The sequence below is a fragment of the Topomyia yanbarensis genome, chromosome 3, assembly GCF_030247195.1.
Source record: "Topomyia yanbarensis strain Yona2022 chromosome 3, ASM3024719v1, whole genome shotgun sequence".
NCBI classification, from domain to species: Eukaryota; Metazoa; Arthropoda; class Insecta; order Diptera; family Culicidae; genus Topomyia; species Topomyia yanbarensis.
In genome coordinates this window covers 345,826,709-345,850,520 of record NC_080672.1, presented here as the reverse complement: position 1 = coordinate 345,850,520, position 23,812 = coordinate 345,826,709, and the positions used below count along the sequence as shown (strand labels likewise).

Below are 23,812 nucleotides of genomic sequence, written 5' to 3'. Positions count from 1 at the left end.
CATTTTAATCATAGAAAATCTCGTAACCAATTGAGCCTTACCTTGGAGCTCCACCAATGAACATGCTGCCTTCGAACGGTCCAAACTCCTCCTCCGGCTGCAAATCGACCATCCGAGTATCAGTGTTGATCATGAACCGCACGTGATGTTCGTTATAATCGATCCAAATTTTGTGCCACTCGCCTCCGTTTAGTTTCCGGTTCGTGTTGATGACCAGGGTTTTGGGCGTTCCGGTATTCAGGGTGAAGTTGAATGTTAACTGATAGTCCCCGGTAAGAGCAACCATAAACGACGGATAGTTTGACCGGATCGGTGGCTGGAATAAGAGGATAGCTTTTTCACCAGTGGTTCGGAACGAAAAGGCAATATCACCCTTCCGCCAGCCGGGCACTTCGATATACGATTGAGACGTTGTGAAGGTTACGACGTATTTTTGAGTATCTGCGGAAGAAAATTTTTCATATAAGCTGGAAAAAATGGATCAGTACTTACTGGTTTCAACGCATTCTAATGGCCCAAGTGTAATCCTGCCCTGGGATTCGTCATCCAGCAGTTCTTTCTGCTGGAGGAAGAACATCTGAGTAATACCCAGATTTGGTGCTTCTTTATAGTATCCCTCATCTGAGAGCCACCGATTCAGATTGGCATCACAGTTACAGCTTTGTTTCGGGTCCTCACAGCTTCTTCCGATTACACATGGACAATTTCCTCTGAAATTAGGTGGTCAAATTGAGTGCCCATTTTGAACATTGTACTGCGGAATACAAACCTTTTTACTTCCCCAAGTGAATCTACGGTCATATTCCGGTTCGATGACTTGAACCATGTCGCCGAGTGAAGCTCGAGTGGAGCCTTGATGCAGTCATACTTGATATACTGGGTACAATACAACGAATGCGAAATCAGTTCCTGCAGCATTTCAGCACTAAATTCTCTATACTGAATATGGAAGCTGAAGTCTTCGTCATTGTACGAACGTACGTCAACTTGCGACGGAAGATTGTGCTCCACAATCGTTTTGGTAGCATTCGCCAAACTTTGGAAATCGCATTTCACCCGAGCAGGTGGAAAAACTCCATTTCCGTCGATGTCGATTGAATAAACATCGGACTTTGAGTAGCCCAACAAAGCTAGCTCTTCGCACGTCTTGCGGAACTTCGTAAAGTGGCAGTTCTTTCCGATGTATCCAGTATCCTTACAATCGCAAATAATGCCATCATCCTTAACTGAACACTTTCCCCCGTGTTCGCAAGTGTTCGGTTTTTTGCACGGGTCAACATATTTGCAGTTATCCAGCGAAACATCCCCGACCACCCGTTCGCTCTTGACTAGGAACCGCGGCTCAATTTCCACCCCGTTGATCTTGAGATCTCGCAGACAACCGACTAGGCCGGATGTGGCTGCTTTCAGGCTGCTTCCGATGATAAGCTTATCACCGACGTTGAACGAAAGTCCGTACAGCTGTGTGACGGCATGCCGAAAGTCGACCACAAATTTAATTTCGTCCCGCTCGTACGTCAGATGGATGGCATGCCACGAGGTCGGATTGTCGATCCGGATGTATGTGGTGTGAGTGATGTTGCTGGTCACGTCCGGACACAGGTCGAAGCTCAGTCGGTCCGTAGCAAGACGGATCTAGCGAAAAAAAAGAGCGGAGAGTGATGGGAGGATTATGTTATTGCGGGAAAGGTTATTAAGACGGTTATATTTATGTATACACTTGAAAGGATGAATTTGCTCACCGAAGGGGCAGTGCTTCGTTATAACCTCGGGCATTATTGTTATGCAGCAGAAGAGAAAGGTAATCAAAAACCGAACAATAATCGTAATAATGTATTTAATGGCTTGGAATTAACCTGGTCAGATGAAGTTTGCACTTGTGTCTGATTTATGCCTAAAATTTTATTATCTTGGATCTCACTGAAGAAATGCAAGCTAAATGCAACGAATATATTAAATGTATTAATCATCTTTAACACAAACAGCAATTCTAGGCTCTGTCTAAAGAACAAATCATAAATTTCATTGGACATTATGACGAATAGTATTATAAACAATTTTGGATAAATTTCAATGATTCACTCTCTTTATAGTTTGTAAGATATTTTTAACCCTCAAAAGGCAAGGGGTCTCTGAGGCCCGGCTAGTTACAGTTCTCTAGTTTCAATGGACTTGTAATTTAAAATACAAATGATCGAGGGTTTTCGGGCTTTCGATTCTCTCATTGATAAAACAACATAAAAGTGGCTTTTAATTTTATTGGTTGCTATGAGCGATGCTTCTTGAAGTCACAATTTTCGCTTGCCTTTAAAAAACGACTACCATAACAACCACTAATTACAACTGCGAAAATAAATTTGTATATTAATAGGAAATAACCAAATAAAACAAACAATACTGATGAAAGGACACCAATGCACCGCAATACATTAAATTAGAAAACATAAAGTCCAAAAAATAATTATACAAGAAGCCTTCTCACGAATTGGCAAAGCCTTTTTACACCATGTTCTTATGTCCTTTTATATCATATATATTTTATATTCATCTTTCATCTTTCGGGTTGGGCTTGGATTTTCCAATTTTAAAATTCTCGGGCTCGGTACAGGTTCGGGCTTTCCAATAATTTTGTCGCCTAGCTGGACAAAACTTTGGATTTTTCATAATTTAACATTTTTCTATGTTTGAAAACAGTTTGATTTGAGTTTTTTTTAATATTAAATCTTGATGACAAAAGTTCGTTTTTTTTTGCAAAATTTCAGAGGTGGAATAGATGATGAATTATTATAGGATTTTGGAAGTTCTGCAAAATGCTTATTCGTTTAAGCAATCACGTCCTCCTTGCAAGTGAACCGTCGTCCGCCAAGCCTGTCTCTTCGTTTCTGTAGTGTAGTAGTATATCCAGGTTTCGTCCATAATGACATATCGACGAAGGAATTTGGTAGGATTGCGATGGAAGCGTCAACATAACCACTACACGATTGAGCTTATTCACCTCTGAAAGCAAACACTGCACCCATCTTGCCGAAATTTTTTTTCGCAGACAATTGCAAAATTGAAGCGACCTCAACTAATTCCCGTACATTGATTCGCCGATCGCTGAATATCAGATCGTGGATTTTATCGATGATTTTAGGACACCTCAACTGGGTGTCCTGAACAATGTTCATCTTTTGTGGATGAACGACCACGTTTAAATTCATTCACCCAATTGTAAACCGTCTCAAACCTAAGCCTTTCAAATGGAGATGTTTGAAGACAGCCTGGCTTTGTTCCATTGTTATGAACAAACAATTGTTGTTGACTTTAATCGACTATAGAAATTGACCAACGCTATGGGTCGAGCTGAAATTTGGACAACTTACCTATCGATAGTGCTACTTCTTGATCGACACAACGAGCACCACCTCTCGGATTTTCTAAGGACTTATTGAACGACCCTCGTACCTTCCCGTTTTGTTACCAACCCCAACGAAAGTTACTACTCCTAACGAAAGATACAAAACGCACCCTGGATCAGCAGCAGATCTCCGCGTCGGTGGCGGATGTGCGTAATCTTTCTGTGTGTATTCATAAATCTGCCGATGAATATTTTTCTTCAATATAGGATCTCGAAGCATACAATGTTCCAAGCATTCCAATAGCCTTTTGGCCATTGCATAACTTCTGATAACTCAATATGGGAATGATTCCATAGCAGACCGATCTTTGGCCTCCTACCCATACGGTCGTTTTCTCGGGAACGTTTCGAGCCCTTCCCACCATCTGACTAGAGATTCACAATCGATTTCACATCGCAAAACTCCGCAGAAACGTAGTCTCTTACCATGTAATTCAGACTCTTGAATTCACAAATGTGAAAGTTGAGCAATGCGAAGGACTTGCTGACATTCGAGAGCTTTTCATAAATCGACCAAGTCGGGATTTTGTAGTAATCAGATCAACACTTCCCTCTTTAATTTTCCTTGGAACGGCCAGTAATAAATCCCGGAGACCCATCAGAATTTGCGGCTTAGCTTTCTCCTGGCTGTATATTTGAAGACCTTTTCGGATGTACATATATTCCTTCTTGAATCTGAGGATTTGCGACGGAAGGCTTTTTTAGGAGATAACGTTTCTGTCGGCCGACCTTAGACATTTCTGGAGTCACAAGCTGCGGTTCATCTTCGGAATGAGTCATATTTATCAATCAAATGTGGAAACTTATTCCTAGACAATCCTTTGAAAGCAACCGCAAGGAAACCGAAATTTCCTACCTTAGTTTGACCAAAGCCATCAATATGGAGCTCCAACAGAACACTTTAAAGTCTTATGAAATGTTTAATATAAGTTCACTGCAGATTTGTCGGTAATATCATCATTGCGGAGTTTGAAGACGGGCGGAGAATTTTCTCGCGAGATTTTGTGAAATCAGTTAACGCTAGGTGTGTGAATGCGACGGACGAAGCATTTTCCAGGACACTCTACATGCAAATCGGTTAACTGAGCAGACAATGTATTGAGAGAATCAACTCGACACTATCATATAAAAATTTGAAGAATCTTTCTGAATGGTTATTCTGTTACCAACCGTTATATTTATTTCCGATGGTTGGAAACTTTTTTTTTTTTTATTCATTTCGTTTATTTGATAGGCACAAATGCGTTAGCTTGGCGGTGCCAAATTCTTTTGTTTTTACATTTTGTATATTTTAAAACTAGGAGATTACAATGTTGATTTTTTTATAAAAAAGAAAAATTTTACAGCTATCTTAAGACTAGAAATAAGATTCTATATACAAGAGAGGGGGCGAAAGATTTTTTTTATGAAAAAATTTTAAAACAAGGAATTCAATAGTAATAATTTTTAGGAAATATTTACACTTATCTTAAAACTAACAATATAGTTTGGTACACAAAAGGGGGAACAAATATTTATGAGAAAATTCGCATGTGTTTTAAGACTAGGGATACAATTCTATTTACAAGATGGGGGACAATAGTTTTAACAAAGAGGTAAAATTACAACTATCTTAAAACTAGGAATACAGAATACAAATTTGAACTTTTTTAGCGGAGACTTATGCTTGGTCAAGATATTCAGAGGGGGGCTGTAGAAGCAGTTGTATCAAGGACAGGGGAGAGAAAGCGTAGATGGTGACCGGGAGAGAAGAGCAAAACTTGCAACTTTCGCTCAAACGGGAGATCAGCGAAAGATTACCGCCTCAGTCTAGTAGGTCGGATTGGCGGATGGTATTCTTCGGACCCGCGGGGAATCCTTCAAAAGTCATCGGACCTTGAGTCGCTCTCGCTTCAGTTTCCGTAGTGGTAAGTGCGACGGCGGTTACATAGTTGCAGTCTGGAGCTGATCGGTCCCACAAGGCAAGAGAAAGCTTCTAAAACGAGAAATAAAAAGAGAGGGGCTAAATTGGGATATTTGTCGTTTTTATGAAAGTATAAATAAGGGACATATAGGGGAAATCACGATTTGCCAGTATATCTCGGACTGGGACATTGGGTGGTCTACCTCGGGCCCGAAGGGAATCCTTTAACTGAGACCTGGCGTCCAAGTACCCGGCGCATACCCAGACAACGTGCTCGATGTCGTGATAGCCCTCGTCACAAGCGCACAGACTACTCTCCGCAAGCCCAATACGCCGCAGATGCGCATCCAAGGTGTAGTGGTTGGACATAAGTCGGGACATTACACGAATAAAATCCCGACCCACATCCATCCCCCTGAACCAAGGCTTCGTTGATACCTTTGGGATAATGGAATGTAGCCATCGTCCAAGTTCACCATTGCTCCACGAGGTTTGCCAACTGTTGAGTGTCCTCTGACGACAAATACTAAAAAATTCGTTGAAGCAGATTGGTCTTTCGTATATGTCACCATTTAATGCGCCCACCTTTGCTAATGAGTCGGCCTTTTCATTGCCCGGGATAGAGCAATGAGAGGGGACCCAAACAAAGGTAATTTGATAAGATTTTTCAGATAACGTACACAAGGACTCCCGTATCTTCCCCAGGAAATATGGGAATTGCTTTTTGGGCTTCATCGCACGAAGAGCCTCGATGGAGCTGAGGCTGTCCGAAATGATGAAGTAGTGATCTGTGGGCAGAGTGTCGATGATCCCAAGGGTGTACTGAATTGCAGCTAACTCTGCGACGTAAACTGAAGCGGGATCATTGAGCTTGAATGAAGCGGTGATAGTATTGTTGAAGATACCGAAGCCAGTGGACCCATCGAGATTTGATCCGTCAGTGTAGAACATTTTGTCACAGTCGACTTCTCGGAATTTATCATAAAATATATTGGGGATCACTTGAGGGCGTATATGGTCCGGGATTCCACGAATCTCTTCCTTCATGGATGTGTCGAAGAATACAGTAGAATCAGAAGTATCTAGGAAACGAACACGGCTGGGAGTATATGAAGAAGGATTAATGCTCTGTGCCATGTAGTCGAAGTACAAGGCCATAAATCGGGTTTGAGAATTAAGCTCGACGAGCCTCTCGAAGTTTTCAATCACCAACGGGTTCAGAATGTCGCATCGGATGAGCAATCGATATGAGAGTTCCCAAAATCGATTTTTTAGCGGAAGAACGCCCGCCAGCACTTCGAGACTCATCGTATGGGTCGAGTGCATGCAACCCAAGGCAACGCGCAAGCAACGATACTGGATTCTCTCCAGTTTGATGAAGTGTATGTTCGCAGCGGAGCGGAAACAGAAACACCCGTACTCCATCACCGACAATATCGTTGTTTGGTATAACCTGATCAGGTCTCCTGGGTGAGCACCCCACCATGTTCCAGTTATTGTTCGGAGAAAATTGATCCTTTGTTGGCATTTCTGTTTCAGATACCTAATGTGACATCCCCAGGTACCTTTAGAGTCGAACCAGACCCCGAGATATTTAAATGTGAAAACCTGGTTGATCGTTGCACCCATTAATAGAAGCTGGAGTTGCGCCGGCTCACGCTTCCTAGAAAAAACAACCAACTCAGTTTTCTCCGTGGAGAACTCAATACCCAGCTGAAGAGCCCAAGCAGACAAATTGTCCAAGGTATTTTGTAATGGTCCTTGCAAGTCGGCAGCTTTGGGCCCTGTAACAGAGACCACGCCGTCGTCTGCAAGTTGCCTTAGCGTGCATGAATTGGCAAGACAATCGTCAATGTCATTCACGTAGAAATTGTAGAGCAGGGGACTTAGACATGAGCCCTGGGGAAGACCCATGTAGCTAAATCGCGTTGTTGTTAAATCGCCATGCGAAAAGTGCATGTGCTTTTCAGACAACAGGTTTAGCAAAAAGTTATTTAAAATTGGCGAAAGACCATGCTGGTGCAGCTTCTCTGACAGAATGTTGATAGAAACTGAGTCAAAAGCCCCCTTAATATCCAAGAAGACTGATGCCATCTGCTCTTTGTTAGCATAGGCCATTTGGATTTCTGTAGAAAGCAACGCAAGGCAATCGTTCGTCCCTTTGCCTTTGCGGAAGCCAAATTGTGTATCTGACAGTAAGCCATTTGCTTCAACCCAATTGTCGAGGCGAAACAAGATCATTTTCTCGAACAACTTCCGAATACAGGACAGCATTGCAATCGGCCGATATGAGTTGTGGTCGGAGGCTGGTTTTCCTGGTTTTTGGATGGCGATGACCTTCACTTGCCTCCAGTCATGAGGGACAATGTTACCCTCAAGAAACTTGTTAAATAAATTCAACAAGCGCCTTTTTGCAGTGTCAGGTAGATTCTTCAGCAAGTTGAATTTGATTCTGTCTAACCCTGGGGCGTTATTGTTGCATGATAAGAGAGCAAGTGAAAACTCCACCATCGAAAACGGTGTTTCGTTCGCGGTATCGTGAGGAGACGCGGCGCGGTACGTTTTCTGTACCGGGACAGAGTCCGGACAGATCTTCTTGGCGAAAGCAAATATCCAACGGTTTGAATATTCCACGTTCTCGTTGGTACTATTACGGTTACGCATACGTCGAGCCGTACCCCAAAGAGTGCTCATCGCTGTTTCTCTCGTTAACCCGTCGACGAACCGGCGCCAATAACTACGTTTTTTGGCTTTCATTAGACTCTTCATTCGCCTTTCTAACGACGCGTACTGTAGATAGCTAGCGGGTAACCCGTCTTCCCGGAAGGCCTTATATGCAGTGGACTTTTCCGCGTACAGCTCTGAGCACTCTTTATCCCACCACAGGGTGGGAGACCGTCCATGGGTATTCGCGCTGGGTACTGGTTTAGTCTGAGCTTGATTCGCACTGTCGAGAATCAAGCCAGCCAAAAACCTGTACTCTTCCTCCGGAGGAAGTTCTTGAGTGGATTCGATTTTAACGGATATCACGGTCGCGTAACTCTTCCAATCAATGTTCCGTGTGAGGTCATACGATACATTGATTGTTTCCGATGGTCTTGAACCGTTAGCAATTGAAATCACGATAGGCAAATGGTCGCTACCGTGGGGATCAGGGATCACCTTCCACATGCAATCTAACTGTAGCGAAGTCGAGCATAGAGATAAATCCAACGCGCTTGCGCGTGCTGGTGGTGTAGGAATCCGCGTCATTTCTCCCGTGTTTAAGATGGTCATGTTGAAATTATCGCAAAGATCTTGGATTAATGTTGATCTATTATCATCATGAAGGCAGCCCCATACCGTACCGTGCGAGTTAAAGTCTCCCAGAACTAGCCGCGGTGCCGGTAAGGATTCCGTGATATTACAAAGCGTTCGGTGCCCTACCGAGGCTCGAGGAGGAATGTAGATGGAAGCAATGCAAAGGTCTTTACCTTTGATTAAAACTTGACAAGCGACAATTTCAATGCCTGGTGTCGAAGGGAGGTTAATTCGGTTGAAAGAATAGCACTTTTTGATCCCCAAAAGTACTCCTCCATAGGGGTTTTCTCGATCCAGACGAATTATATTAAAGTCGTGGAAGTTGAGATTTATATCGGAAGTTAACCAAGTTTCACATAATGCGAAAGCATCACATTTTAAACTATTTAGTAAAAATTTAAAGGAATCGATTTTCGGGAGGATACTTCTGCTGTTCCACTGTAGAACAGTGATCGAATCGGTGACCTCGTTCGATGACTTAGCCATCGAAGGATACGATCGCTGCAAGGAGGGGCCATTTAGTAGTCAACTGCTTCAAAAATGTTTGCACTATAGGGAGAAAACGTATCAGAAGGCTTTTAAGAGGATCAGTAACATTGAAAGCTGTGAAAATTAAGTCCACTATGTCAGAAAATTTCATTAGTCCGCTACTGGACTGAGTATCTGTTTGAAAAAAGGGGACACTTGGGGTTTTTGGTGTCCCTGGAAGTGGTGGGTACTCCTTGTTAGAATTAATATTTCCAAGTCCTGGAGCAAATTGCTTCGGCTTTTGTGCATCACTTCCGTTGGATTTATTGATTGCGGTTGGCGCACTCTGAGTGGACGACACCTTGGCACCCTTACGAGGCAATGTAGGGGAGGCTAGATTTCTCCTCTTCCTGGATTCCCCTGGGTTAACCAATGATGTTCCCTCTTGTGGGTCGTCAGATTCTTGCTCAACGCCAGCCAAAAGAGCAAAGGAATTTTCGGAAGCGACAGATGGCGAAGCATTCTTTAGCATTTCTGCATAAGAGTGCCTCGAGCGATCCTTAAGGGAGCGCTTAATTTTATCCCCGCGCTGCTTGTACGCCGGGCATGACTTAAGAGCATGCGGAGGGCCCCCGCAGTAAATACACTTCTCAGTTTCTCCACCGCAAGCGTCATCCTCATGCTCTCCCTCGCATTTGCCGCACCGTTTTTTATTGCCACAATAAGTGGCTGTGTGGCCCAGTTGCTTGCAATTGCTGCAGTTCATTACCCGCGGTACAAATAGGCGAACAGGTAGGCGAACCTTATCCAGGAGGACATAGTTGGGAAGAGCAGATCCGGAGAAAGTCACCCGAATCGAGTCTGACGGAGAATAAGTTGTCTTATCATCTTCAGTTTTTGCGGAATACAATTGCTTGCATTCCAGAATTTTCACCTTTTGAAGTGAAGGGTCCTTAAAGCAGCCAACCCCGTACTTCAACAGGTCTTCGCACTTTAGACCCGGTTCGGCGACGACCCCATCGATCTCCACAACTCTACAAGGCACATACACTTTGAATTGCTTCGTAAAACGCTCGCTGCGAGCAATCTGGTTTGCCTGGTCGAGGTCATTTACTATAACGCGTATCTTATTAGCTCGAACACGTGTTATCTGAGCCACGGACGGGTAGTTGGCAGTCAGCTCTCGTGAGATTTCTAGAATATTGGGCGATTTCGTGTTGGGCCGGAAATACACCACCCAGGGTCCAGTCGAACTGGCTGGGTATGTTTTAATACGGGGAGGACTGGGGGAATCAGGGGAGGGAGTAATTTCGGGTTTATCCGGTATATCCATGGGAATATCATTCCCATCCAATGTTACTTCGCCCTCGGCCATTTAGGCACGAGGATAACACGTGGTGTAAACGAGAGATGAAACTTATATTCAGGGGAAAGGGCAGAAGTAGAGACCGATCGGGGAAAGGGAAATGAAAGAAAAAAAAATACTTAGCTTATATAGCGGCGATTCCGGCTATTCTGGTATTCACTTCACCAGCCTGGGCACCGGCGAACAAAGACTGCCTCGAACAATGGTTGACCTTCACTGACAATTTATTCTTGTTCACTTTATGCACAGCACCAGAAAACGAACTGCTTCGATCGAGAGCTCGGAGAGTTATGGTTGGAAACTTGTAACAAACACCGAAAAACCCAATTTCCTATTCTTATCTGATCTTTTTTTGAATCAAAGGTAATCCGTAAATATTCTAACCATTTCAAAAGAACGCGTCGCGTCTATATGCCCGCCCACAAAGTTGAGATCGATGGTATGGTTGATTCGAGTTGGTCAGGCGTAGATCTACTGAAGTACGGGATTGGCTGTTTCAAGGATTCCTTTATCCAGTAGGCGAAGATTTTGAATGACAAAGGCTCGGTATGGCAAGCACGCAGAAAATCTTTAGGATGACTCTTGCATCAGGAATGTTGAAAAGTTTGCCTACTTTTGGGAGTGTCCACATGACCTACACTGAAGTCTTTTTTATGCGGTTTTTTATGGGACTTTTTTATGCGGATTTTCAAAGTTATGCGGTTTTTTATGCGGATTTTCAAAGTTATGCGGTTTTTTTCATGCGTATTTTCTAAGTTATGCGGTTTTTTATGCGAATTTTTAAAGTTATGCGATTCTTTTTATGCAGCTTCCTTTTAATTTCTAGGGCATCACCTGCAGCGACTTTTATCGAAAGATAGATCTTCGTGAATTCACATGCTTAAACAAAAGACATAAAATGTTCATATTTTTATTTTAGGTTATAAATTACTAGTCTTTGGGTTAAGGATATGAGAAGCATTCTTGATGCAGTGAAAATAAAATGACTGAATACCTTTTTACCTTTCTCATAATAAAACTTATGCAATCGGTCGGAATTTCGACTTTTTAACCGAGGCCCGCAGAGCCGAATCTCTTATACCTCTCGTATGCCAGAGTGAGGGACTTTGAACAGAGAAGATAACTCTGAACGCTATTCCTCTAAACTCCACCAAGAAGTCCGACATTTGCCTGATCCCCCCGATTCCATTTGAAATGACTATTTTGGGGGGAGGCGTGCTAATGCACTTCACTTGATTCCAGGTCTAGCTGGTCGTGCTAGATTTCGCTTGTCTCGTAACCGCCATATCAGTCCTGCACGACATGATATTCTACATGCCTTCCTCTCTACGTTGACCAGTTGGATGCCGTGGTCGATCTGGCGATTCCGGTTGGAGGGTGGCTTCCGGTTCACTGGTGCCCCAACGACCAGAGTCCGTCGCGTTCGGTGCTACTCGGCGTAGTTCCCGACGGTGGAGAGTTCCCCGACGAAAGAATGTCTCCTGCAACCGTTGACGGACACGTTATTCTTCCTTAGATGCAGTCCGGCAGAATGCCGAGGTCAGTCCAGCGATTCCCGGTGGAGGATTGCGTCCGGTTCACTGGCGCCCCGATGATTCAAGCCGGCGATTCGCTACGGACTACTCGGACTAGTCCCCGATGATGGATCTTTCCTACTTCGACGAAGAGTTCCCCGGCAGTGGAAGATCTTCCTAAACCGATACTACCCGGACAGATGCCGAGGTCGGTCCTGCGATTCTGGGTGGAGGGTGACTTCCAGTTGACAGGCGCCCCGACGAGGATCTGCCGGAGCTAATTCCCGATCTATTCGAACTAGTCCCCGGCGGTGGGCCTAGTCTACTCCGACGGAGAAATTTCCCGACGTTGAAATTTCTCTCGAAATCGTTATCTCGATGTTGGTCGGTTAGGTGCCGAGGTCAGTCTTGCGAATACGGGGAGTCACGGTTCCGACAGCAGAAGTCATTAAGTGAATTTACGCTTGTCTGGACATGCCGCAGACTCATGTTATTCGCAATTAATGCCAAAAGATCCTGACTCCTGCGTTGAAGAAGAAAAAGAGTTAAGTAGCTGGGAAACTCTAAGCTTGCTCATATGACCCTACTCCACGCTTTTCTCTAAACTTTCTTACTTCAAATCCTTGCTCTTCCTTGAGCACTATGGCTCTTAATATTGAAAAATATTTCACACCTTATGTGTTTTTTTAAGCGTGAAAATACAGTTACACGGTTTTATTTTATGCGGATTTTCAAAGTTATGCATTTTTTTATGCGGATTTTCAAAGTTATGCGGTTTTTATGCGGATTTTCAAAGTTATGCGGTTTTTTATGCGATTTTTCAAAGTTATGCGGTTTTTTTATGTGGATTTTTTTATGCGGTACGTATCCCCCGCATAAAAAAAACTTCAGTGTATTACAATACGCCGTGAGCATACAGTGTCCGGACTCCGAAGTATCTAAAGCGTTCGCTTTAGAGACGCTCTAAGCACTCTTTTGCATAAAAACTGAAGAAAGCTACACCATTCACCACGACAAAATATGCTCCCTTGGCTCAGGTAGAATGCGACTCTGTCATCCCCTTGTGCGGATATCTGTTATTGAAACTAAAACTATAGACAGATGAGATTCTTTGATACAAAACCAAAGCGAACGGCCTCTGATCATAGTAATTTAAAGTCAAACGAGGAAATTCCAGTGCTTCCAGGAACATAAAAAAATCTCAGGTGGCTAAATATTTCAACAAAAGATTCAACTTAGTGCAGGACTGGGTGTGCTTAGGTTGTGCACCGGGCACGACCTAATTTCAATTCTCACGGTACGGCATGAAGTTGTCTTCTCCATTATTTAAAATTTAGAATCTACCTCTATATGCTAATTATGCTAATCTTAGGTTCATTCGCCCCTTTTTCCGGTTAGGAAAATCTCTGTAGTAAATTTTTTTAACCCCATGTGCGTGTACTGGAACAAAACCCAGGTGAGCTACATACAAGGCAATCGATTTACCAACTACGCACATCCTGCTTTCTCGATGAAGTTTAGTAGGCGGCCTGTTTTACTGCCTTTGCCAAGCGATAAATTTTGTAGTAATTTTCGCTATTATTTCGAGTTAAAGTCTTTGAATTTGAAAATTTTGTGTTACTCACTTCTTTTTCAGTTCGACTTCCGAACAATAATTTAGTTTGTCCTTGGAAATGGCACACTGATTTTGATTTTTGGCATGACTTATTCCTATTGTTTCACAAAGTAGTACAAAATTTCGGCGCCCCTCCCGCTAGGACTGGGGCCTATTATTGCACCGCACAAAGTTTTAATTAATTTTGGGTCGGTGAATTAAAATTAGTGGCCAATCACATCGGAGAGCGGAACTGGTTGACAAAACTAATAAAAATCACAAATTTTTCAGTAATATGATTTTGTTTAGGCAACCAATTCGTAAGAACATTTATGAGCTACAGTGCGTCTACATATGGGTATTTTCATAAACATTGATATAAAAACATCGGCGCAAAAATGTTCATGATGAGGTCTGCATATCTTGAAACTTAACTTAATTTAGAGTCAGATTCATGATAAAAGACCTATGGGAGACCACCTGAAAAATTGTTAGACGTATGCAGATAAATTACTGATATGGCATTTAATTTCTCAATTGCTCCTGCTTGATACGTAAATGATATATATATATATATATATATATATATATATATATATATATATATATATATATATATATATATATATATATATATATATATATATGTATATATATACATATATATATATATATATATATATATATATATATATATATATATATATATATATATATATATATATATATATATATATATATATATATATATATATATATATATATATATATATATATATATATATATATATATATATATATATATATATATATATATATATATATATATATATATAAACTGCAATGCTATTTCACTTTTATCGTGAATAAGTTCAGAATATTTCAACACCTTTAAAATTTGAAGTTTAAATAGGTATTTTGGAGAACCTATTACTGCATTTAATTCAGTATATTTCTTCCAATACATTTAACACATAGTGTTAAGTGCGACACTCCACTAAGATGCTCAAAGAGCTGCATGAATTTTTTTTTGTTGGAAACGAACCACTGCGACCAGTATTTAGTGGTTGTCAGAAATTGTTTCACTATTTCTTCAAACCGAACCGTATAGCAATAACCGAAAATCCTTATAACATCAAACTTGTTGATTTGTGCTATATGTTATAGTTTATCGTAACGTGTCAATACGAAATACTTCCACCGTGGGGGACTATCACCCCGGTATTCTATTAATACATAATTACTTAACGTATTTGAAATGACACATATGGCATTGGCAATACCTACCTCCCAGAAACCTTGTCCTTCACTAGTTTTCACCTCGCTGTACGCGAGTACGGCCGTAGCTTTACTACTTTTGAAGTCGAACTTAAGATTGAGCACATCCTCGTTGCTCATCGGCCACCAGATGTGGGACTTGGCGTAGGAAAATGTGATCGGAATAACGTCCACCTCGGTTTCCTGGAATTCCTCCTGCAGCGTACCAATGTAGTGCACTTTGGGATTACCCTTTTTCAGCTCGAACAGGACGGAAACGTCATTGTAGAATACATACTTTAACGAACCAACAAAATTGTTGTTGGATGCGAGCCCCTTCCGCTTCGACAGATTAGGTCCACCGCCGAAGTAAATCTCCGGATCGAACAATAGGTTGTGGATTTCGCCTGGAATTGGCATAATTTTCATGTGGTCATCTAGTTTTGCCATGACCTGACTGTGGTCATGGAAGATCGTCAGATTGTGCCAGTAGTGTTTGGTGAGATCCTGGCCGAGTACCGCCGTCATAACGCCATCTCCAAAGTCCATTTCGATGTATGCCGAATGATTTTTAATTGAAACGGCTATGTACTGCGGCTTTAGTGACTCTCCGCTTGCGTAGAACAGTGCCGAATCGTCGAAGTTAGTTTTGAAAAGCATACTGATTCTGGTGACGGGCGCATGGATCCGATCCTTCCAATCGTAGATCCGGTAGGATACGTAACTGGAACCTCGTTGTGTTAATACTGTACCGGCTGTGTGGAAGAAAGACAGACGTTTAATAGGAACAAATCGTTTCCTCATCATTTACCAACTTACTATAGATATCACAGTGTTCACCCTCGTACTTGGTCCCGAAGCAGTCGCACGAGATATCGTAGTAGTGATTGATGCAGCGGGAACTGGCAAAGCAAAGGTTCTGCCTGGAGTGGCACTTGTTCCGACAGCCTTCCTTCACGTTCTCGTGTTTTGTGGCTATCAGTGGCGTGATGGGCAGTACATCGGAAGCAGCTTTCCCCGAGCTAAGGACCACGTTGCGAATACAGCCGACAAATGATTCGATGATATACTTGACGCCGTGAAGTTTTTCCTCCGAGCTTAATCCTGTTGGAACGATAAATCGAGAATTAGAAATGGTAACAATATCTTTTTACATCAATATAAAAAACGGAGACACAACTTGTGTTATTGAGCAAACCCTTTGAGGGACATCACGCTTGACTAGGCGTTTGCTTAGGAACACACGTTGTGTCTGTCACTGTCACTGAGTTAGTGACGGATTTTGATGAGACGAAGCCGAAACGAATATTTCATAACTAATTTAATTATATGTTTTGTGCCCTTTATGCGTAAATGAAGTTTTACCCAATTTTCTCCTTAAAGAAGAAAAATAGGTTTTCATCCATTTTTTTTTCATAGAGGGACATATAGCAGAGTGAGAAATTACTGGTTTAATACTTCCAACTTCAGATTTTTATAATATACTAGCTAATACTCATCGCGCGTTGCTGCGATTTTCAACGAAATAGGAGGAAACACACAATTTGTTCCGAAGTGCCATCTGGCGGACAGATAATCCCCAACCAATAGCACACAAACATGCTCCATAACCAATGCCTACTATATATAAATTGGGAGTCCATAAATCAAATACATATATACATTGACTTTTATATATATATATATATATATATATATATATATATATATATATATATATATATATATATATATATATATATATATATATATATATATATATATATATATATATATATATATATATATATATATATATATATATATATATATATATATATATATATATATATATATATATATATATATATATATATATATAGGTATACCTCGATTTAACATACATTTTCCGATTCAATCATGTATGTTAAATCGAATTTTATGTAAAATCGAAACACAAAAGAAATATTTGTTTTCGAATAGAATTATTTTTTTATTCATCACGCGAAATATTTTCGAGGATATTACTGATTATATCCACCTAACAGTGACATAGAAACCACATATTCACAATTAAGCAATAAGATTGCTCTTCTGAACATAAACAACATATTTATCTTAACCTTGCCAAGTATTCGTCAATTCTAACAGCTATTCATTTCATAAAGTAAGTTCGTTGCAAAATTTTCTCAGAATTCAGGATAACTTATAAGAGTAGTCAACAAAGTTGGATTAACCTTTGTGTGCATGAAGAGCACAATGCCTAATTTTAGTAAGTAAGAAAATTTGTGTTTCTATTTTGTCTCATCTTTATCTTGGTAGACCAACCTGTCCGTCAGATAATCGCAGAATTCAAAAAGAGAACACTACTTGAGTTGACGAGCAAACGACTAGTCACGAAGTTTTGTAAGCACAGGAGTTCTACTTGCAGACAAAAAAACAACCAAATCGAGAATGTTTTCGTATCTCAGAATCTTAAACATAATCTAGCGAAAAAACGAAAACAAATTATGTTTCTTTAAGCATTGGAAGTGGATCATAGAATAAAATTGATATTGATTCTTAACATTTCGTTTTAGTAATATTGACATTAAAATTTTTTGCATGTATGTTAAATCGAGGTAAAAATTACGTTAAATCGAAATATGTTAAATCGAGGGTATGTTAAATCGTGAGTATGTTAAATCGAGGTATACCTGTATGATGTCCAAGAACAAATTATGAATCGTCCTAAAACCCAACTTTTGGATAATGGATATTGCTATAATCATACTTAATTATTTCGAGAAAATTAGCAAAAACCTCCTCAAAAACACTAACTTTTAACTACTTTACAGCTAAAAGGTAATTAAAACTAATTACTTAAAAGATATGAGAACACCATTGAATTGGAAATTTTCTGACCTTTCGAATGAAAATAAAAGATTTAAAATACAAAGTATACTTTACTTTGAATACATCACCGAAATATGCAGATTCCTTAAAGAAATTGATCTCAAAATTTGATCTCTTTGACAGGCACCGACTGACAACTCAATACACGGCGTATCGAAACTATGTCTACATTGGCCGTAAATGGACGCCCAGCATCACTGAACCTATATATATATATATACATAAATTAACAGTGAATTCAAACAAATGTAATGTCAGCTCCGCTATGTTTATTATATTGAGCTTAAAAATAAAATTTTAGAAAAAAAAAGTATACTTTTGAAGTTAAAGGTATTTTAAGACAAATAAGTTTTTTACACATAAAGTTCAATAACTCTGTAACGGTTGAGATTTGATGGTATGTGTAGAACAATTTTTTTCTCCAAATATGGCAGTCTATCACCCCCGAGAGATTCTTAACCATGAACCAAACACCCTATATATATATATATATATATATATATATATATATATATATATATATATATATATATATATATATATATATATATATATATATATATATATATATATATATATATATATATATATATATATATATATATATATATATATATATATATATATATATATATATATATATATATATATATATATATATATATATATATATATATATATATATATATATATATATATATATATATATATATATATATATATATATATATAGATAAACATACCGAAAAGCAAATTATTTTTACTATTAATTACAACACGTTGTAAAGAAATTATAATTTCTTGTTTTAGATTCCAGAATCCTTAAAAATAGTCTTCGTCTTTTATTGGATTTTATTGAAATCGGTTGAGTCAATCTGACACTATTTTTTATCCAGTTGGCTTCTGTCAAAATGACATGGTCCACTTTGTGCGTCCACAACATCATTTAGAAATAAATTTTGAAAATTTCTTCTGCTGTATTGATTGATTACGTTTGTCTTGATGATTCCACGTGAGGAAGGTGACAAAGCCGCATTTGTTGGATTTATTACGAGAGGATAATATTCAATTATAAATTATAAATCCATGCTTCACAAGATGAAGACAAACTAAAACACCGTTTTCTTTAAAATAATGAAAATATTTCATTATTACAAGTACAACGACTCAACTGATCGCCCTGTTTAATCTCATCATTCATTTTCGGGTCCTTCTTACGGCCTGAGTATTTTTGAAAATCTCCCCTCGTCTGAACCGACTCTTGAGAAAGTGGCTAGATTTTCTCACGTGCCTAGCGTTAACGGACGATCTGTCTATTCCGAAGGCATCTCAAGCTCCTTCAGAGGCATTTCGTTTCCTTTAGCAAAAGGCTATACATGGGCCATCGTTCCGGTGTGGTGTTGTGTTACAGTGTAATCAGTTTATCCCCTCTATAAGTTACTCGGAAGTTTTCAATTAAGAGCTTATTTGCCTAAGAGCGACTTGTTCAGACTGCTCTAGAACAAGGTACACAATGCACATGTAGGCAGAACTACTTTGTCTTCGGATGAGTTGCAGCTTAGTACCTGAAAGGCTCTTTGTTGTAACGAATTAGATTAGATAGTCTTATTCTTGAAACCGTATGAAGGGACGCTTGTGTTAAATTGATTGGTGTTGGAAAAGACGGACATAGAAAGTAAATATGCAAAATATAAATTTGAATCCTTACGCCTGTCCTGCTCTGATCGGTCGGATAATTGTAATCTTATTGATGATAGACAAGTTTGTGTTCAGGATCCCCTTTAGCATCGTTCGCTCACGAATGGAGGTATTACCGCGATGCATTTTTGATGGCGTGGAAACAATAAACTACCTTCGTATCTATTCCGAGCAGTTAGACCAAATCTACATAATCAATCTGGCATACGAATGGGTTCATCTCCTGTAAACGATGGGCAAATATTTCCTATTATTAAATTGTATATATCTCATCTCCTGCCTATTCCATTTATTGCTCCATATCCGTCCCAGGTCAATTGAACCACACTGACCGGACAGCTCGATTAATACAGATTACCTGCCCTGCCAGAGTTGGTTCCTTCAATCAACTACGACTGCAGGGAACTAGCACCCAACACTCCTTAAAGCGTCCCATCATGACCAAACATAACCCAGGAGCAAACTGGTGGTAATAAAGCACAATCTGAGCAATAGCTTTATGAATTTCCATCAATACCGTAAATCTTCCGGTGTCCGACCCAATTTGGGTGCATCTTCATCTTTGCTACCTCTATCTATCGTCCGTATCAGCAGCCGTCGTCGGTCATCGTGCCGGATGCTCATATGGTGCACACCGGATGGCCTGCAACTTTAGCAACCAATCGTCTCGTCCAGTGCCACAAGGTTCGCAATATGAGTATGTATGTATAGGTATCCTGCCAGTTGGCTCCTGTGCTTATGGCTTCGGTGATAACCCAGTTAAGCTCAGCCGGAAATGAACCGGAACTCTGGCTGGTTCCAGTTCGTATTCCGGCTCCAGTGACACAACCGATTCTAGTTAGAACCGGTTGTGTCACTGGAGCCCGTGTGCGAACTGGAACCAGCCAGAATTCCAGTTCAATTCCGGCTGAGCTTTACTGGGAAACTTCATGACTTATTCTGACAGCTCTGCTAGAGCAGTCAATTTCCGACGGCAAGCGATGACAAAATAGCTCACTGCTTCTTCTGCTCTATACCTGGCCGATGAAGTTGCGAGTTGAAAAGGGGGAACTCCGTCTGTCACGCTTTGTGTATTGGATACTTTTTAGGGATGTTCGATTTCTAACTTACTAATTGAATAATCGATAAGTTTACGAATATGTGCGTTTTTCTATGAATTTAGTTTATTTGAAATGACTCAATGCGTTAGCTCAACTGACCCCTTGGACTTTATCCATATTTTTTTTATTATATTGACATCGAATTTAATTGTGTCAGTGGCCTTTTTAATATTTTTAGAGTGTAAATAAAATGGCATAAATGAAATGAGTGTCCGTCGGATGATGCGTTTGAGATTTATTGCTTCACGTGGAGATCTGCTTTTTTGGTGGAGTGCCATTAGCTGCGTCGCCCACTGCTGCTTGAAGGGTAATTAGACCACTTCTCTTGGGCTAGGTAACATCTATCAATGAAGTAGCATCACAGGAGAGAGCGGAGTGTTTTGTCTTTTGTATAGGTTAGGGGATCATACCAGGCTACGTAACTTTTTGTTGATCGGCATTAAAAACACGAATCATTAAATGATCACCACAGAAAACCAAATTGCTGAGAAAATCTACTGTTTGCTGCCATTAGTAACATCATGCCAAACTGATATGTTTCAGATCACCATTTGATGCAGTGCCTACTTACGACGGCGCACAGAGGAGTAACTAGAACAAATTCTTGGCCAATAACCAAAATATTTTTTTCTATTTTTTGTTTTGTTTAATTTTTTTTTCACATACCTAAGAACCTATTGTACAACGAGGCAAATTTAGAAGTATATTAAAAATTGTTAAAGAATTTTTGCATGTATGCTCAATAGTGATATTTTAAGGGATATTTTAATCGTTTTTATTATATATTCAGCAAAATCGCTTTCTAGTGATGATGACTGTATTAAATAGGACAATATTATTACAAACGTAGCTCAACACAACCGTTTGTTTAACTTCAGCTTAAAACTAACTAAAAAAAGTAGACTTGCTGTGTATTACACCAACTTTAAAAAATACCTTTTTTAAGAAATTTATTCCAAATTTGAATGATAAAAAAGTTACATTATACGGCTAGATCCGGCAAAGTTGCTGAAGCAGTATTACAAAAAAAGATTTCAGCTATACAAAAAATATTTGAACTCTTCCGATCTTGTCCGATCCACCAATCCCAAGCGATTTGAAAATATTGAAATTTTTACTAATTTGAGGTACACCGAAATGCTTTAGGGCCAAATACTACGTTTGCCAAAATGTATCTCTAAGAAAATATGCACAGGCGTCCCTTTTCTTCTCCCTTTCCCACTGATCAAATGTTTATGCAACTGGAAAAACAAATGTATTCACAAAGATCACCTAGAAATTACTAGTATTCGAAAGATAATAGAAAATTGGCCTCTGCACTGGTAGTTGGGTAGATGCCAAATTGTTCCAAAAACTAGTAATTGTCTATTTTTATATCATATTAAGACATAATAACAACAATTGCAACAGCAAATAATTTTGGCCAGGATTCGACCCCAATTACTCCTCTGTGCGACGCTGCCTTCGGGAGAAATATATAAGATAGCAGTAATTGTTAAAGTCATACAAAGCAAGCAGACGAATTTCGCGCCAACTCGAACATATGTTGGCAGCACCCTGTCAGATTTTAGTGAAACTTTCTGTACACGAGAAGCCACTTTACATACTTTGTTTTTCCAAAAATGATCTAGACTGTCTTTTGAAAAGGGTCAAACTTTTTTCACTATTTTTTTCAAATGGCTGTAGTCTAAAAATGACAAATCCTACAAAAAATGTTGTGGGTGTGATTTTCACGAAATTAGTCAAATTTTTGAATAAAAAATTGAAAAAATTCTTTATCAACTCCTACACTGAAAAAAATTTATTTTAAAAATTGAAGTCGATTTACAAAAAAACCTATCTTTGATTTGGATGAAATTTTGTTCCAAGATAGGTAATTATGTTACCTAACTACCGTCAAAAATTATTTTTTGATTTTTTTTTCAATGTATTTTTTATTGAAAACTAAACTCTCAGAATCCAATTTCCCAACTGCTAGCAGCCTGCAAAAAGTGTCAGTAACGAACAGTTGTAAAGAGCGGTTCTAGTAAAATTATCATTATGGATCAATTCTATAAATCAAAGTTAAACAGTATCAAGTGCTGTACAAAGATGAACAATCTGAATTGTAATCGTAATAATTTACGTCCGGAAATCGCCATCTTGGACCAGACCTAAATTTCTGGCACCTACTCGTCAAGACCATTACGAAAATATCCAGTCAGTCTAGATTCTAGACTGTGAACTCTGGACTCTGCACTCTTCACGCTAGATTCTGGACACCAGGTTCGGTATCCAGTGCTATGGACTCTGGACTCTGAACTATGGTCTCTGGGGTCTTGATTCTGGACTCTGGAATCCGAACTCTAGACTCTGAAGCCTGGACTCTGAACTCTGGAATCTGCACTTGGGACTCTGGATTCGAGACCCTGGATACTGGGTTCTGATCTCTGGACTATGGACACTGAACTTTAGATTCTAGATTCTTCACTCTCATCGCTGGATGATGGACTCTTGGCGCTGGCCTCGAATTTTTGTACTATGCACTTTGGACTCTGAACCATGGGCTCTGGTCTTGATCCTTCACTCTGAAATCTGAATTCTAGACTCTGAACTTTGGGCTCTGCACACGGGTCTCTGGATTCTGGACTGTGGGCTCTCTCCTCGGGACTCTAGATTCTGGTCTCTGGGCTCTGGACTCTGGGCTCTGAACTCGAGACACTGAGCTCAGTATTTTGGGTTGTGGACTCTGCACTCTGAACTCTGGTCTCAGAATGCTCGTCTCTGGACTCTGAGCTCTAGATTCTGGACTTTGAACTCTGGATGCTGCACTCTTCACGCTGAGTTCTGGATTCCGGGCTCTCGCCTCGAGATTCTGTGTTATAGACTCTGGATTCTGGCCTCTGGGTTCTGAGCTCTGTGCTCTGGAGTCTGAACTTTTACCTCAGTATTATGGGTTTAGTGCTTCAAGCTTTGGATTATGGTTTCAGAGCTCTGGACTCTGGCCACAGTAATTTGGGTTGAGGACTCTGTGCTCTGAACTCTGGACCCAGGAGTCCCGACTCTATTCTCTGGACTCTGCATTCTTAACTCTGGATTTTGAGCTCTCGCCTCGAGATTCTGTGCTATGGACTGTGGACTGTAGACTGTGGTCTCTGAGCTATGGGCGCTGGGTCTTGATTCTGGACTTTGAACTCTGAACTGTGCACTCTGGACAATGCACTCTGCACTCGGGGTTCTGGATTCTGGATTCCGGACTCTGGGCTCTCTCCTCGGGACTCTGGGTTCTGGTCGCTGGGCTAGAGAATCTAAACTCTTGATTATCAATTCTGAGCTCTGGATTCTGGACTCTAAACTCT

At 40.1% G+C, this 23,812-nt stretch overlaps 1 protein-coding gene across 8 annotated transcripts in view; it reads right to left on the bottom strand.

Annotated features, from left to right (window-relative positions):
• LOC131694102 (axotactin) overlaps positions 1–23,812 on the bottom strand; it is a 147,694-nt gene that overhangs the window by 21,331 nt on the left and 102,551 nt on the right. For all 8 annotated transcript variants that reach the window (XM_058982486.1, XM_058982493.1, XM_058982490.1 and 5 more), the window contains 5 exons: positions 15,622–15,906; positions 14,833–15,557; positions 770–1,635; positions 493–710; positions 42–441 (listed from right to left, as the gene is read on the bottom strand). In XM_058982486.1, the coding sequence (XP_058838469.1) occupies positions 42–441; positions 493–710; positions 770–1,635; positions 14,833–15,557; positions 15,622–15,906 (2,494 nt within the window). The remainder of the gene's footprint in view (positions 1–41; positions 442–492; positions 711–769; positions 1,636–14,832; positions 15,558–15,621; positions 15,907–23,812) is intronic.